A 13,336-nucleotide genomic window follows, 5' to 3' on the forward strand; every position below is an offset into this window, starting at 1 on the left:
TTTCTCAGGACCCTCTAGGGACTAGAGTGACCCAAAGGCTTTTAAACTGAGTTTGTGTATAGGTGGATTCAGGCTGAGGCGAACTCACAGGTAATGTGAGCTGATGAGGGGGGAAAGGAAAGTGGGATAGGAGCTTGTGTCTGGGAATATGGCGAGGATCCATGTTTGCTTTTCTGGATGGTAGGGAGGACTGGAGAAGATGCTCTCTCTCTCTCTCTCTCTCTCTCTCTCTCTCTCTCTCTCTCTGTATGTATGTGTACTCATGTGTGTGCTCGTGCAAAGCCCTGGCACAGGCGAAACACAAGCAGAGGCTGGAATTAGAGCACTTTCTCTTTCACATACATGCAAGTGTGTGCATGACACATACACACACATGCACACACACACACACACATATGCACATAGACTCTAGGGAAAAGAAAAATGGCTGTTAGCTTTCCACTGTGTAATTTCACACTGAAGAACCAATGGCCCCTGCGCATGACTGAACCACACAGCGAAGACGCTCATATTTTTAAAAAAATTAATTAATTGATTAGCTTTACAACCCGGTCATAGCCTTCCTCTCCTTCCAGTCCCACCCTCCCTCCCTCTTCCCCTCCCCCTGCCCTATTCCTCAGAAAAGGGAAGCCCCTCTCTCCATCTCAGCTCATCAAGTTGCATCAAGACTGAGCAGGGAGAAGCGATCACAAAGCAGGCAACAGAGTCCATGTCAGAGACAGCCCCCGCTCCAAGGGGGCCACATGAAGCCTGAGCTGCCCATTGGCTACATCTGTGTAGAGGGCGTAGTCCAGTTGGTACATGGTCCCTGGTTGGTGCTTCAGTCTCCACAAGTCCCTCTGGGCCCAGGTTAGTTTGCTCTGCTGAAGATGCTCATATTTAAATGGCACTCTAGAGAGGCCTCCAGCCTTTTAGCCGAAATGGGAACATCAGGTACAAAACCTCCTCTCTGGAATTCAGTGTCCCGCAGGCTTGCCTCGGGAGGGAGGTTGGCCCAGGCAATTATACCAGACATTGTGCTGTGCTTCCGGTTGAAAACTAGCTAGGAGTAGGTGAGAACTCCATTCTGTGTGGACCAGATGGACTTGTGAACGCTGAAGGGCCAGGAGGATGCTGTCAGGGAAAGGCTTCAGCTGGGAGAGACTAAGGAACTGGTCCCCTGGATGGCCGGGGGCGGGGTCTGTGGTAGGATAACATTCCAGTTAGCTCCTGTCCCAGCACTCCAAAAGAGCCTTTCTCCAAGGGGCACAGGAAAAGGCCTGCCTTGGATAATGGAGGGGGTGACAATGCCAGGATGTGCATGTGTGTGGCACTATCTAGAAATAAACACCAGGCCCATCCAAAGTCAACCAGAGAGGGACATCTGCTTTGTGTGGTCCTCACTGGCTCTGACAGGGAGAAACAGAGCACCTCACAGGAGGCCTCCAGAGGGGGCGCTGTTGCCTTGGTTAGTGGGTGACCACGGGCAAGGCAGTATTTTCCTTGCAGCCGTGTTTCCTATTCTGCAAAAATGGGGGGTAAGGACATATTTTCATCTTGCAGTCCTCTGGGGACCATGTGATATATAGGACCCAGGACAGAGCTGCAGGCATGTTGGAGGTTAGAGGTCAACCTTGGGTGGCATACTTCACACACCTTGCCTTTTTTTTTTTTTTGACAGGGTGGCTCACTGGCTTGGGGTGCACTGATTTAGTTCCACTTATTCCATCCCTTTTTCATGGATGAATACTGTTCCACATTGCGTATCGACTACATTTTATTCTACCTGTGCCTAGGTTCTAGCTTGCTTATGTTTCTCAGCTGCTGTGAGGAGTGCTACGATGGGATGCCAGCACTTTACAGACTGAGCCATCTCCTTAGCCCCTCTAATGGGTTTTTTTTGTTTGTTTTGGTTTTTCGAGACAGGGTCTCTCTGTGTAGCCTTGGTTGTCCTGGACTCGCTTTGTAGACCAGGCTGGCCTCGAACTCACAGCGATCCGCCTGCCTCTGCCTCCCAAGTGCTGGGATTAAAGGCGTGCACCACCACCGCCCGGCTCTCTAATGGGTTTTTGAGTGAACTGAGGCTATATATGCACATACACACAAATATATAAACACACATATGTAATATATATTACACATGTATACACACACATTTGTTTTTTCAAGGCAGGGTTTCTCTGTGTAACCTTGGCTTTCCTGAACTTTCTTTGTAGACCAGGCTGGCCCTGAACTCACAGAGATCCACCTGCCTCTGCCTCCTGAGTGCTGGGATTACAGGCGTGTGCCATCACGCCCAGCTGGTACATTATATTTTGTCCATAAAAAGGTGACAGAGTTTCTCATCTCCTTCCATAAAGGATGTCAGTGAGTGGACAGTGAAAGGCAAGGGAACCTGTCACAAAGGGAGAAAACAACTGAAAGATGAGGTGCGCACCAGGCAGGACACGCAGGGTGCCATTGCACACAAGCAGAGCAAAGGCAGCTAGCTCCCAGAGCTCAACATAAACCCCCTTCAGTTTCTGGGAGTCTGACACTCAGGGAAAAATGAAGGGCGTCTGCTCTCAGTGAGCCCTGGGAACTTACGAGAGAGCTCCGGTAAATGGACAGGAAGCCCAGGCCCAGCCCCTAGGAGAAAAGAGGAGTGTCCATTGAACCTGTGCTGGCTTTCCTTGGGCATGGCCAACCTGGGTCCTCTTGGTAATGGGTCCTTCTCGTCCCATGGTTCCTCACAACTGTGCTCTGTGTATTAACTGTGGCTAAGTATTAACATGCCAATGTGGGAGGTGGGTGTGGCCCAGCCACAGGGGTGGGGCAGGTTTACGGAATGCTTTCTAGAGCAGTTACCTGAGTTTGATTTTTGAAGATAAAGAAAAACAAGTGAGCCGAGGGCGTGAAGGAGCACACCTTTAATCCCAGCACTCGGGAGGCAGAGGCAGGCGGATCACTGTGAGTTGGAGGCCAGCCTGGTCTAAAAAGGGAGTCCAGGACAGCCAAGGCTACACAGAGAAACCTTGTCTAAAAAAAAAACAAAAACAAAAACAAAAACAAAACACCCAAAAAACAAAAAACAAAACAAAACAAAAAAACCAAATGTACCATTCTTACTCTTAGCTCATGTAGAGAAAAAAAAAAACCACATCTGGAGCACGGGAGGACTTGAGGGTGAAGGCAGAGAGGTGACAAGGCACTGGATAGCCATGGTGGGAGACAGGGCAGTGGTGAGAGCTGTAGGACACTGTGGTCACGGGGACAGAGAGGGCAATGGAGATCAGAGGTAAACTGAAGAGATGGGGAGGGGCTTGGTGTGGGGAAAGGAAGGACCAGGGACGCCTGCGCAGGAAGCAAGTGGCTGGGTGTTGTCTCCCTGGGATGGGGATGCTGAGGGAAGGAGACGCAGTGATGCTGTGTTCAGAGAGGCTATGAATAATCTGTAGAGTCCGAGGCAGGGAGGAAGGCATCATCAGTGTGCTGGGGCATCTGTGGCCACAGAGATGGGATGCTATAGAGGGAGAGCACAGACTCATTTAAGAGGCAAGAGGGACCCATGAGAGAAGACTGACAGGTTGAGGTCAGCCGTGTGTGTGTGTGTGTGTGTGTGTGTGTGTGTGTGTGTGTGTGTGTAACCTGGCTCAGCGGGGAGACAGACATACTCAGGGTTGGGGAGGGGTCAGCCATGAGGTTCCAGAAAGACAAAGGGGAGGAAGCAGTTCTCTACCCTCTCGGCGACCTATGCGTGTGCATGGGATCTTCAGCTCGGAGGACACACAACCGGGAAGCATTTTCTCGAAGCAGCACCAGACATCTAGGGAGAACGGACTCCAACTGCCTATCCACCATCAATCTATCACCCTTGAAAATAGAATTCTACAGTCTTAGGCAGCAAACGTGTCACCTGACTCAGCCACAGCTCTGAATGTTTTCCCTTGTGTGTATGTACACAGTCAGTCACCTGAAGCTCATTTGGTTGATTTGAGATTATCAACATCCACCCACGGCACGGGTCCTATATTCCAAGCCAGTACAAATGAAGACCAAAAGGGATGTGGAAACACTGTGTGTATGTGTCTCTGTGTGTATATGTGTGTTTCTGTGTGTGTATATGTGTGTGTCTCTGTGTGTATGTGTCTGTGTCTGTGTGTGTGTGTCTGTGTGTATGTGTATGTGTGTGTGTCTGTGTGTGTCTCTGTGTCTGTGTGTGTCTCTGTATATGTGTGTGTGTCTGTGTGTGTTTCTGTGTCTGTGTGTGTGTCTGTATATGTGTGTGTGTGTGTGTGTGTGTGTGTGTGTGTGTGTGTGAAGGTGTGTACATGTGAGTGCAGTATCCACAGAGGCCAGAAGAGGGCATTAGATCCCCTGAAGCTGGACGTGTGGTTGTAAACCACACAATGTAGGTGTTGGGAACCAAACTCTGGTCCTTTGTGAAAGCCACAAGTACTCTTAACCTCTGAAGCCATCTCTCCAGTTTGCGGATTTTTTTTCTTGATAGCTGAATAAGAAAGAAGGGAGGGAGAAAGGAAAGGAGGGAGGGAGGAAGGTAAGGAGGGAGGGAGGAAGGGGGGAGGGAGAGAAGGAAGGAGGATGAAGATAGCGACATGTCTGCTGTAGTCATGTTGTCATTAGCTACTTTGGCTCAAATGATGTCATAGGTGTGGGAAATTGAGGCACAAGGGTAGATGCCTCTTAGGGAACAGTGGTTAAGATTGGGAGGGGCAGGGTTGGAGAGGTGGCTCAGAGGTTAAGAGCACTGATTGCTTCTTCAGAGGTCCTGAGTTCAATTCCCAGCAACCACATGGTGGCTCACAACCATCTATGATGTGATCTAATGTCCTCTTCTGGCATGCAGGTGTACATGCAGGCAGAGCACTGTATACATTATATATATATATATATATATATATATATATATATATATATATATATATCTCAACAACTTTGTTTTAAAAAAAAAGATTGGGAGGTATGAGGTCAAACTGTGAGGAACTCTGCAGAGTAAGTTCACTTTGGATGTAATGAAGGTAATGGGGGAAAGTGGTTGTGGGGACAGAGGAGCGTGGGGTTTGCATGGAGAGAGGTGGTGAACGTCTTAGCCTGATGCCTCTGCCAAAGGTAGGAGAGGCAGGATCTGGGACAGAGCTTAGGTCTACAGGGGAACTGTGTCCTGTGGAGGTCCCATGGTGGAGAGCTGGCAGGGTCACTGCTGTCACAGAGGGGAGCTGTTTTAGAATGGGTGATCAAGAATTGAGCTTCTAAGGCTGATAGATTCAGGGGAGGTGCTGAGGACACAGAGTGCCTAGTTTGGGGATTGTGGATGCCAAGAAGCCAAGAAAAGGTTAGATTTGAGGCAGTGGTGGCCCAGAGATAGCAGCTGGCATCCAAGAAGGGAGATGTGATCCAGGATCAGGAAGTAGGTGGTTGGCACCTCCATCTGGGTCCAGGGTCCCTGGTGTGTCTCTCAGCCTTCTCTTAGGATCTAAGAAAACCCAGGACTCACCAGGGTCGCCTCTTCGCCCAGGCTTGCCACGTCGTCCAGGAGGACCTAGACAGGAAAACAAGAACAGATTCACTGAGAAGGAAAGCCAGTACATTGCACACGACCTCTGGCTGCCACTTCCCCCTTCCCAGCAGAGCTGACTGACCCCACTCCTTCACATCCGCAGAGCACCTGGGGAGTGCGCGCGCACACACACACACACACACACGCACACACACACACGCACACGCACACACACACACACGCACGCACACACGCACACTGTGTGTGTGCTTTGGTGTAGGCCACGGACACGTCACTCTATGTTCTTTGCTGACGCAGCCCTCCTTCCATGTGTTTAAGCCTCTCTCACTTTATATTGCTGTCCACCTTGTCAGCCCCCAGGCCTGAATGGTCCGGACATCAAAAGAGGAGAAGGCTCCAAGTCTCACTCAGGGCAGCCTTGGGCCCTGAGTCTGAGGTCCTCATATTCAGTTGCACAGTGACAGTGGGCTCTGAGGCACCTGCAGAATCCACTGCAAACATCACCCGTGTTCCTCTGCCCTGGGCACTGCCTTCTTGTCCTCCTCTCTCTCTCTCTCTCTCTCTCTCTCTCTCTCTCTCTCAAAGATTTATTTATTTATCATACATACAGTGTCCTGCCTGCATGTACTCCTGCATGTCAGAAGAGGGCACCACATCTTATTGTAGATGGTTGTGAGCCACCATGTGGTTGCTGGGAATTGAACCCAGGACCTTTGGAAGAGCAGCCAGTGCTCTTAACCTCTGAGCCATCCCTCCAGCCCTAGTTCTTTTCTCTTAAGTGTGATTTCTCCCCACAGACTGAAAGGTATATGTATTTGTGGATGATTTTTTGTTTTCGTTTTTGTTTTTGGAGACAGGGTTTCTCTTGTAGTCCTGGCTGTCCTGGATTCTCTTTGTAGACCAGGCTGGCCTTGAACTCACAGAGATCCACCTGCCTCTGCCTCTGCCTCCCGAGTGCTGGGATTACAGGTGTGTGCCATCACATCTGGCTTTTTAAAAAAAAAATCTGAGCTGTAGACCTTTAGTTCTAGCACTCTAGAGCCAGAGGCAGGTGAACCTCTGCAAATATCAGGGCAGTCTGGGTTACAGAATGAGAACTTGTTTAGAAAACAAAGAAAGAAAGAAAGACAGACAGAAAGCAAGACACACACGACAAACTAACCTGAAATAAAACCAAAACATATATATTTATATGTATATATTTTATATATTTATTTATTTATTTATTTATTTGTGTGTGCACACATGTGTGCAAGAGCTTATTGAGGCCAGGAGAGGGCGTCAGATCCCTTTCAACCCGGAGTTAGGCAATTGTAAGTAGCCCAATGTGGGTGCTGGTAACTGAATTCTGATCCTCTACAAGAGCTGTCAGCCCTCTTGACTGCTGAGCCATGTCTCCAGCCCCTTAGTTGAGTTTTGCAGATGGCATTTGTCCTCCTTAGGGTTACTATTGCAAGTTGGGGAGGAAAGAGTTTATTTGGCTGATGCTTCTACATCACTGTTTATTGCCAAAGGAAGTCAGGACAGGAACTCAAACAGGGCAGGAACCTGGAGGCAGGAGCTGATGCAGAGGCCATGGAGGAGTGCTGCTTACTGGTTTGCTCCTCATGGCCCGCTTAGCCTGCTTTCCTGTAGAACCCAGGACCTGCCACTCACAGGTGGAGTCCAGGGTGGCACCACTCACAATGGGCTGGGCCCTCCCATAGCAATCACTAGTTAAAAAATGCCCTACAAGCTTGCCTGCAGCCTGATCTTATGGAGGCATTTTCTCAATTGTAGTTCCCTCCTCTCTGATGGCTCTGGCTTGTGTGAAGTCGACATGGAATTACCTATCATGACATTTTGTGTGTGTGTGTGTGTGTGTGTGTGTGTGTGTGTGTGTGTGTCTGTCTGTCTGTCTGTCTGTTTGTCTGTCTGCCTTGGCTGCTCACTGCATTCTAGGCTCTGTTCTGGGGGCTGGGGCAAGAACAGAAGGACAAGGTGTGACTGTCCCTCAAGGCATTGTCCTTTATGCAAAGTCAACCTCAGAACTCCTCAAGAATTCTCAGAACAACTAGGAGGAGATGCCGAATGCGGCCACCAGTCAAGTCTAGGCTAGGCAGAGTCTGACATGGCAAAATTAGCATTTGTGTGCGTGACGGTTAGTGCTGGCTGCCAACCAGGCCGGGTCTAGAGTCACTCTGGCGTTCAAACTTTGTGCGTGACTGAGGGAGTTTCTAGACTGAATCGACAGGAGTGGGAAGACCCACCCTGATTGTGGGTCTTCATACCATGGGCTGGGGCCTCAGACTGCATAAGAAAGGCACAGTGAGCCGAGCACCAGCACTCGTCTTGTTTCCTGATACAGTGTGACCAGCCACCTCAAATTCCTGTCACCTCGTCTTTCTTGATGTCACAGACAGCATCTCCAAACCATGAACCAAAAGAAGCTCTCGCTTCCTTACGTTGCTTTGTATTTGGTCATGGCAGTGAGGAAAGTGACCAATACAATGCACAACCCTTCTCCTTCTCCCCGGTACACCCTGGCCCGAGGAGTCAGTGCAGGGCAGAGAAGCAGCCCTGGCCCTGGCTCAGAGGGTGTTTCTGGCTTTTGCAAAGGGATGCTCTGCATCCCGAGGAGAGAAGGATTCTGAGGGACAAGGAAAGATGAGGGTTCTTCTGCATGGGAAGGGCCCCAAGGGGCCATTTTGGATCCCGAGACCTTTGCTGTGAGGGCTCAGGGGATGCACCGCTTCCTAGCCTCCTGGGCTGAGGGTTTCGGGGTCAGCATGGCTGAACGCCATGGAAGGATTGAAGACCCACATGGCTGAGGCTGTTTCTCAACTGCTAGGGTGCTTGCCTAACATGCATGAAGGCCTGGGCTTGACCCCTAGCACGGCATAAACCAGGCACGGTGGCAAAGGTCTGTAATTCCAGCATTTGGGAAGAGGAGGCTGGAGGGCCGGGAGTTCGAAGTCATCCATGGCTATACTGAGTTTGAGGCCAGTTTTGCACTACACGAGACCCTGTGTTTAAAAATAAGTGAGAAAAACCACAAAAGAGGCAACCACACTCCATCCCATAGCTCTGGGTTAGGACAGACACTTCTATCAGAGACATAGACCCTGGTTTTCTAGACGCAGGCTTCGAGGTCAGGGTTCATGTTGAAACTTGAGAGGGACCATGTTGACATGTTAACCTGGCAAGGCCCTGGCTCTAGCACCCCCATTACAAATGGCTACTTGCACATGCATGTTCTTTAAAGTTTATGGGGGATCTCTAGGCCAATGCCTGTGGAATTTGCAAGCGTGTGGCCAACTGCCACCTTGACATCTCCATGTGGGTGTCTCACCATCTCAGGATCACTGTAACCCAGACCCTCATCTTTATCTCCTTCCTGTGCCCTGTGTGTGGCTGCTGGCACCCGAGACTATTGTGAACTGGCCACACAGAGTAACTGTGCCCTTGTGTTTGGGGGTCTGTCGACATCCTTGGTGGCCTTCTGTCCTCTGTGTGGATGTACCTTTTTTAAGGGAGGCAGTGCATAGGGATTGCAATATATGAGCATACACACGGCCATGCTCCTGTGCTTGTGGACGGAGAAGACCCAGTTTTCACCCACAGAGCCTTGGGGGCTCTCTCCAGGACACAGAGGGCTGAGCTATGGGGTACAACAGGAAAGGAGGCTCAAATGGGAAATAAACCAGGCTATTTCCAGGCCCGAAGCTGCACCAGCAGCATGGCATTTTGATGGTCATTGCTGGGCACAAGAATAAAATTCCCTGTCTGGGTTAACTTAGGCCAGATTTGCTTTTGTTGAGGTGGCGGAACGAATGGATTTCCCCCGGGTGGTTCTTCTGGGTGGCTTGGTTCGACAGCAGGCCCGATAGAGAGGGGTGTGACAGAGGAGGCAGCTGCCCAGGCAGGGTGGGGTGCCCTGCCCCTGGGGCCCTTTTGTGCAAAGCTCCCAGTTGGCCCAAGCTGGGATGTCACTAGGCATGCAGGGCCTGTGGGGCTGCAGCCTGCCACACTGGCTGCCACTCACAGATGAAAGGGCCCCTGAGCGGAGAAAAAGGAGGCTGTTTAGAAACACACTCCAGGGGCTGGTTGCAGCCAGACTCTGGAGGCTTTTGTGGGATTCACTCATGTGGCCAACAGGTCTACCCTTTATTCTGTGATTCATACTCAGATGCTCAACTTTAAGGGGAGGCAACACGGACGCAGACAAACTAGAGTCCTAGTTGCTCTCCTCCCTGGAGTGAAGGCATCACCAAGTCCAAGGAGCTGGTTGAACAGCTCTGATTGTGCCTTTCTTCTCCCACTCCTAACCGAGACAGCAGCTTCACTTCTCTGCCTCTCCCTGCCCCCCCAAGCATCTGCCTTTTCTGCTCTGGCCGCTAGCAGCTCCTCTACAGCCTCTCACACAGCTTGCTGTCTCCAGTCCCGAGCCTGGGGTGATATGTTGGCTGAAGAAAGGTCAAAGAGAGGCACGCTGGACGCCTCTCTTACTTCCTCCCATTTATTCCCTTCAAATAACTGTTAGTCAGGCGCACACAACATTTTGACACTGCGATACAATGTTGTCATATCTGTGACGTTCATGCTTAATAACCACCCACTCAAATTAAAAAAAAAAAAATCGCGCACCCATCCCCCAACCCCCACCAAAAATTTCAATGCTTGAAGTTTACGATCTTGCTGTGTCATGGTCAGGGTTATCCTGGGCCACATGCCTCTGGCAGACCTCAGGACATGCCTGGCAACCCAACAAGCTCCAGGCCTTCAAGCAGACTCAGGACCACTTGGCTAGGTAAGGCTAGGTGGCTGGGGAAGGGAGTGATGTCTGCTCTCATTTTTCTCCCATTGCATGAAGATGGGTGAGACGGCCACGCCTGGGCATTGCATCTTCATACAGATGCATTTTCCTGCCTCCCCCAGGCATGTGAAGATGCAGCTCTCGCCTTGTGGACAGGGGTTAGGTCTAGGTACTGGGCAAGTCCTCAAGAGAAGCCTTGTTTTTGTTTTTCTGGTGCTGGAGCTCGGGACCCCCCTTCCCCCCACAAGCTAAGATAAGCATTTTATTGCTGAGCTTCAATTCCAGCCCCTATGCCCTATCTTGAGTATAGAACTGCAAGGCTAACCCTATGGGAAGAAGAGGTCTCTCCATGTCCCTAATCCCTGCCCCATCTGCAAACCTGGGTATCAGAAGGCAGCAGCTGAGCATCCCAAAGCTCTTGCACAGTGTAGCGGTGGGATTGCTCCATGCAGCCCTGAGGTTTCTGGTGTGACACATGCCATCCAGGGCCCTGGATCAAGGCTGACTAACTCAGGATGCCTGTGGCCACATTAATTAACTCCAGGAGTTCAAGGGCAGATACATGAAAACTTTTATTTATGTATTATTTATTTTTTTCAAAGACAGGATCTCACAGTAGCCCAGGCTGCCCTTGAGCTTGCTACATAATTAAAGATGACTATAAACTTCGGATCGTCCTGTCTCTACCTTCTGAGGGCTAGGATTTATAGGTATGCATCACCATATCTGATGTATGTGGTGCAGGGGACAGGACCCTTGTGGATGCCAGGCAAGCACTCTACCAACTGAACTACAGCCCCAGGCCAAAAGGGACAATATTACTTAAATTTCTTTTCTTTTCTTTTTTTTTTGTTTTTTTTTGTTTTTTTTTGTTTGTTTTTTGAGACAAGGTTTCTCTGTGTAGCTTTGGCTGTCCTGGACTCCCAGCTTTGTAGACCAGGCTAGCCTCGAACTCACAACGATCTGCCTGCCTCTGCCTCCTGAGTGCTGGGATTAAAGGCGTGCGCCACCACACCCGACACTACTGAAATTTCTAATACAGAAATGTTATCTTTCGTTGGGATGGAGAAACCGCATCATTGAACAACTCCACAGAGGGACCCTGAGTCCTGACACGCTTCCCCTCAATCTTGAGTCCCTAAATCTCTCTACCTCTACCTCCCCTTACTGATGTTTGCATCAGCACCTGACTTATTGGTGGCCTCTTGTAGGGTAACCACTCACCTGGCTGGGCTAATGCAGAGACTCCCTGGCCACTCAGCCCCCAGTGCTGACCTGATCCCTTTCTTCTGCCAGTCCCACGGGGCAGGGACTTTTGTGTAGTTTTTCTAATTGAAACTGTGCAACAGCTCCACTACCGGCTTTCCTCTCACCTCTTTTCTCACTATAGATGGGGGTGGAAGTGGGGTAGAGGCTCAGAGAAACCAAGAAATGGTCCCAGACACCACAGCCAGAAGGCAGAATAACTTCCTTCCTGTTTAAGGCTGAGTCATACGCCGTTCTCCAGTGTAGCTCATGCCTTACTGAAGTTGACTCAGCCTTAAGCAGGAAGGAAGTTTTGACATGTACGACAACATTTAGCCCTGGGGACATTATGCTGCAGGAAACAAGGCAGTTATAACAGTAAAAAAAACCAACCAACCAACCAAACAAACAAACAAAAAACCAAAAACCAACCAACCAAACAACAAAAGGATCTGGGGAGATGGCTCAGTTGGTAAAATGCTTGCCATGTACACATAAGGCCCTGGGGTGAGTTACCAGAATCTATGTAAAAAGCCAGGTGTGCCGGTGACTCAGAAGCCACATAAAAAGCTGGGTATTGTGGGTGTACTTATCATCCCAGTGCAGGGGAGGTGGAGACTCATGGGCCCTCGGGGCTTTCTGGATAGCCAGGATAATTGAATTGTTAAATTCCGGGCCAATGAGGACCTGCCTCAAGAGATAAGGAGTTCTGATGGTCATGCTCTGCTGCTGAAGGCAACACTGTGTCATGGGACAAGGGGAAGCTTCACTCTTATTGACTAATGTTCATGACATCGGAAGGTACTCTGCACACCACTGGAGGAGAAAGGTGGTCTTCACTGAACCACAAACACTGTGATCTATAACAGTGACCTACGTGCCTGCAGGATGTACCGGTGCAATAGTGGCACAAATGTAATGGTGGTAACCATCTACTTTAAAAAAAAAATGGATTTAAGGCCCACTCTATGAGATGGAACTCATACATGACTCTGCTAAAGTGACCAAGGACCTGAGACCAGATAGGTAACCGGCCTAGGGGAAAACCCACCACTATTATTCTGCTAAAGGAACAGAGCACTGAAATGATTCCTAACGGTATATCCTGCTGTACCCATCAATCAGTGCCTCACGCAACCCTTAGCAGAGAAGCGTCTTCTTGCAGAAGATGAGAAGTAACTTAGAGAGCCCCAGCTGGACACTGTGGAGAGAGTGGGAGACTGTGCGGAGCACTCAGTCCTAAATGGGATGTCTTCATTAAAGCGCTCTCTGCAACGCTCAGGGATTTACGCATAAGAGGAGGCAGAAAGACTGCAGAGCCACAGGGGGAGAAGAACTCCAGGCCACAACAGAGATGATGGCATCTATAAACTCACAGAGAACGCGGCAACATGCGCAAGGCCTGTACAGGTTCAAGCTAGACGGGGTGGGGTGGTGGGGCGGTGGGTGGTGGGGTGGGGTGGGGTGGTGTCTCAGGGCTGAGAGGGAGAAGTGGACATGAGGCCCCACCCCTAACCAACAAGCTGTCAGGAATTGATACCCTCTGGCAGAGGGAAAACCAGTTTTCTCCAATGCAGTGTCATGGGGTATATCAACCACACTCTAGGAGTAGCTGGCAAATACAAAGCAGACTCGTGTGTGTGTGTGTGTGTGTGTGTGTGTGTGTGTGTGTGTGTATGTGTGTGCGCGCTTTGGCATTTTGTGTTTTCTGTTTTTGTTTTATTTTTAGGATATTTTGCCTTTTTTGTTTTGAGAGAGAGAGACAGAAAGAACACAAAGTTAGGTAGGCTAGGGAGGTG

The 13,336-nt window shown here is 49.9% G+C and overlaps 1 protein-coding gene across 1 annotated transcript in view; it reads right to left on the reverse strand.

Annotated features, from left to right (window-relative positions):
- The window catches only part of COL23A1 (collagen type XXIII alpha 1 chain), a 292,792-nt gene that overhangs the window by 67,806 nt on the left and 211,650 nt on the right, over positions 1-13,336 (reverse strand). The window contains exon 3 of the mRNA XM_084763840.1: positions 5,474-5,518. Coding sequence (XP_084619966.1) covers positions 5,474-5,518 — 45 coding nt within the window. The remainder of the gene's footprint in view (positions 1-5,473; positions 5,519-13,336) is intronic.

This window comes from Acomys minous (genome assembly GCF_964271855.1).
Source record: "Acomys minous genome assembly, chromosome: 16".
Taxonomy (NCBI): domain Eukaryota; kingdom Metazoa; phylum Chordata; class Mammalia; order Rodentia; family Muridae; genus Acomys; species Acomys minous.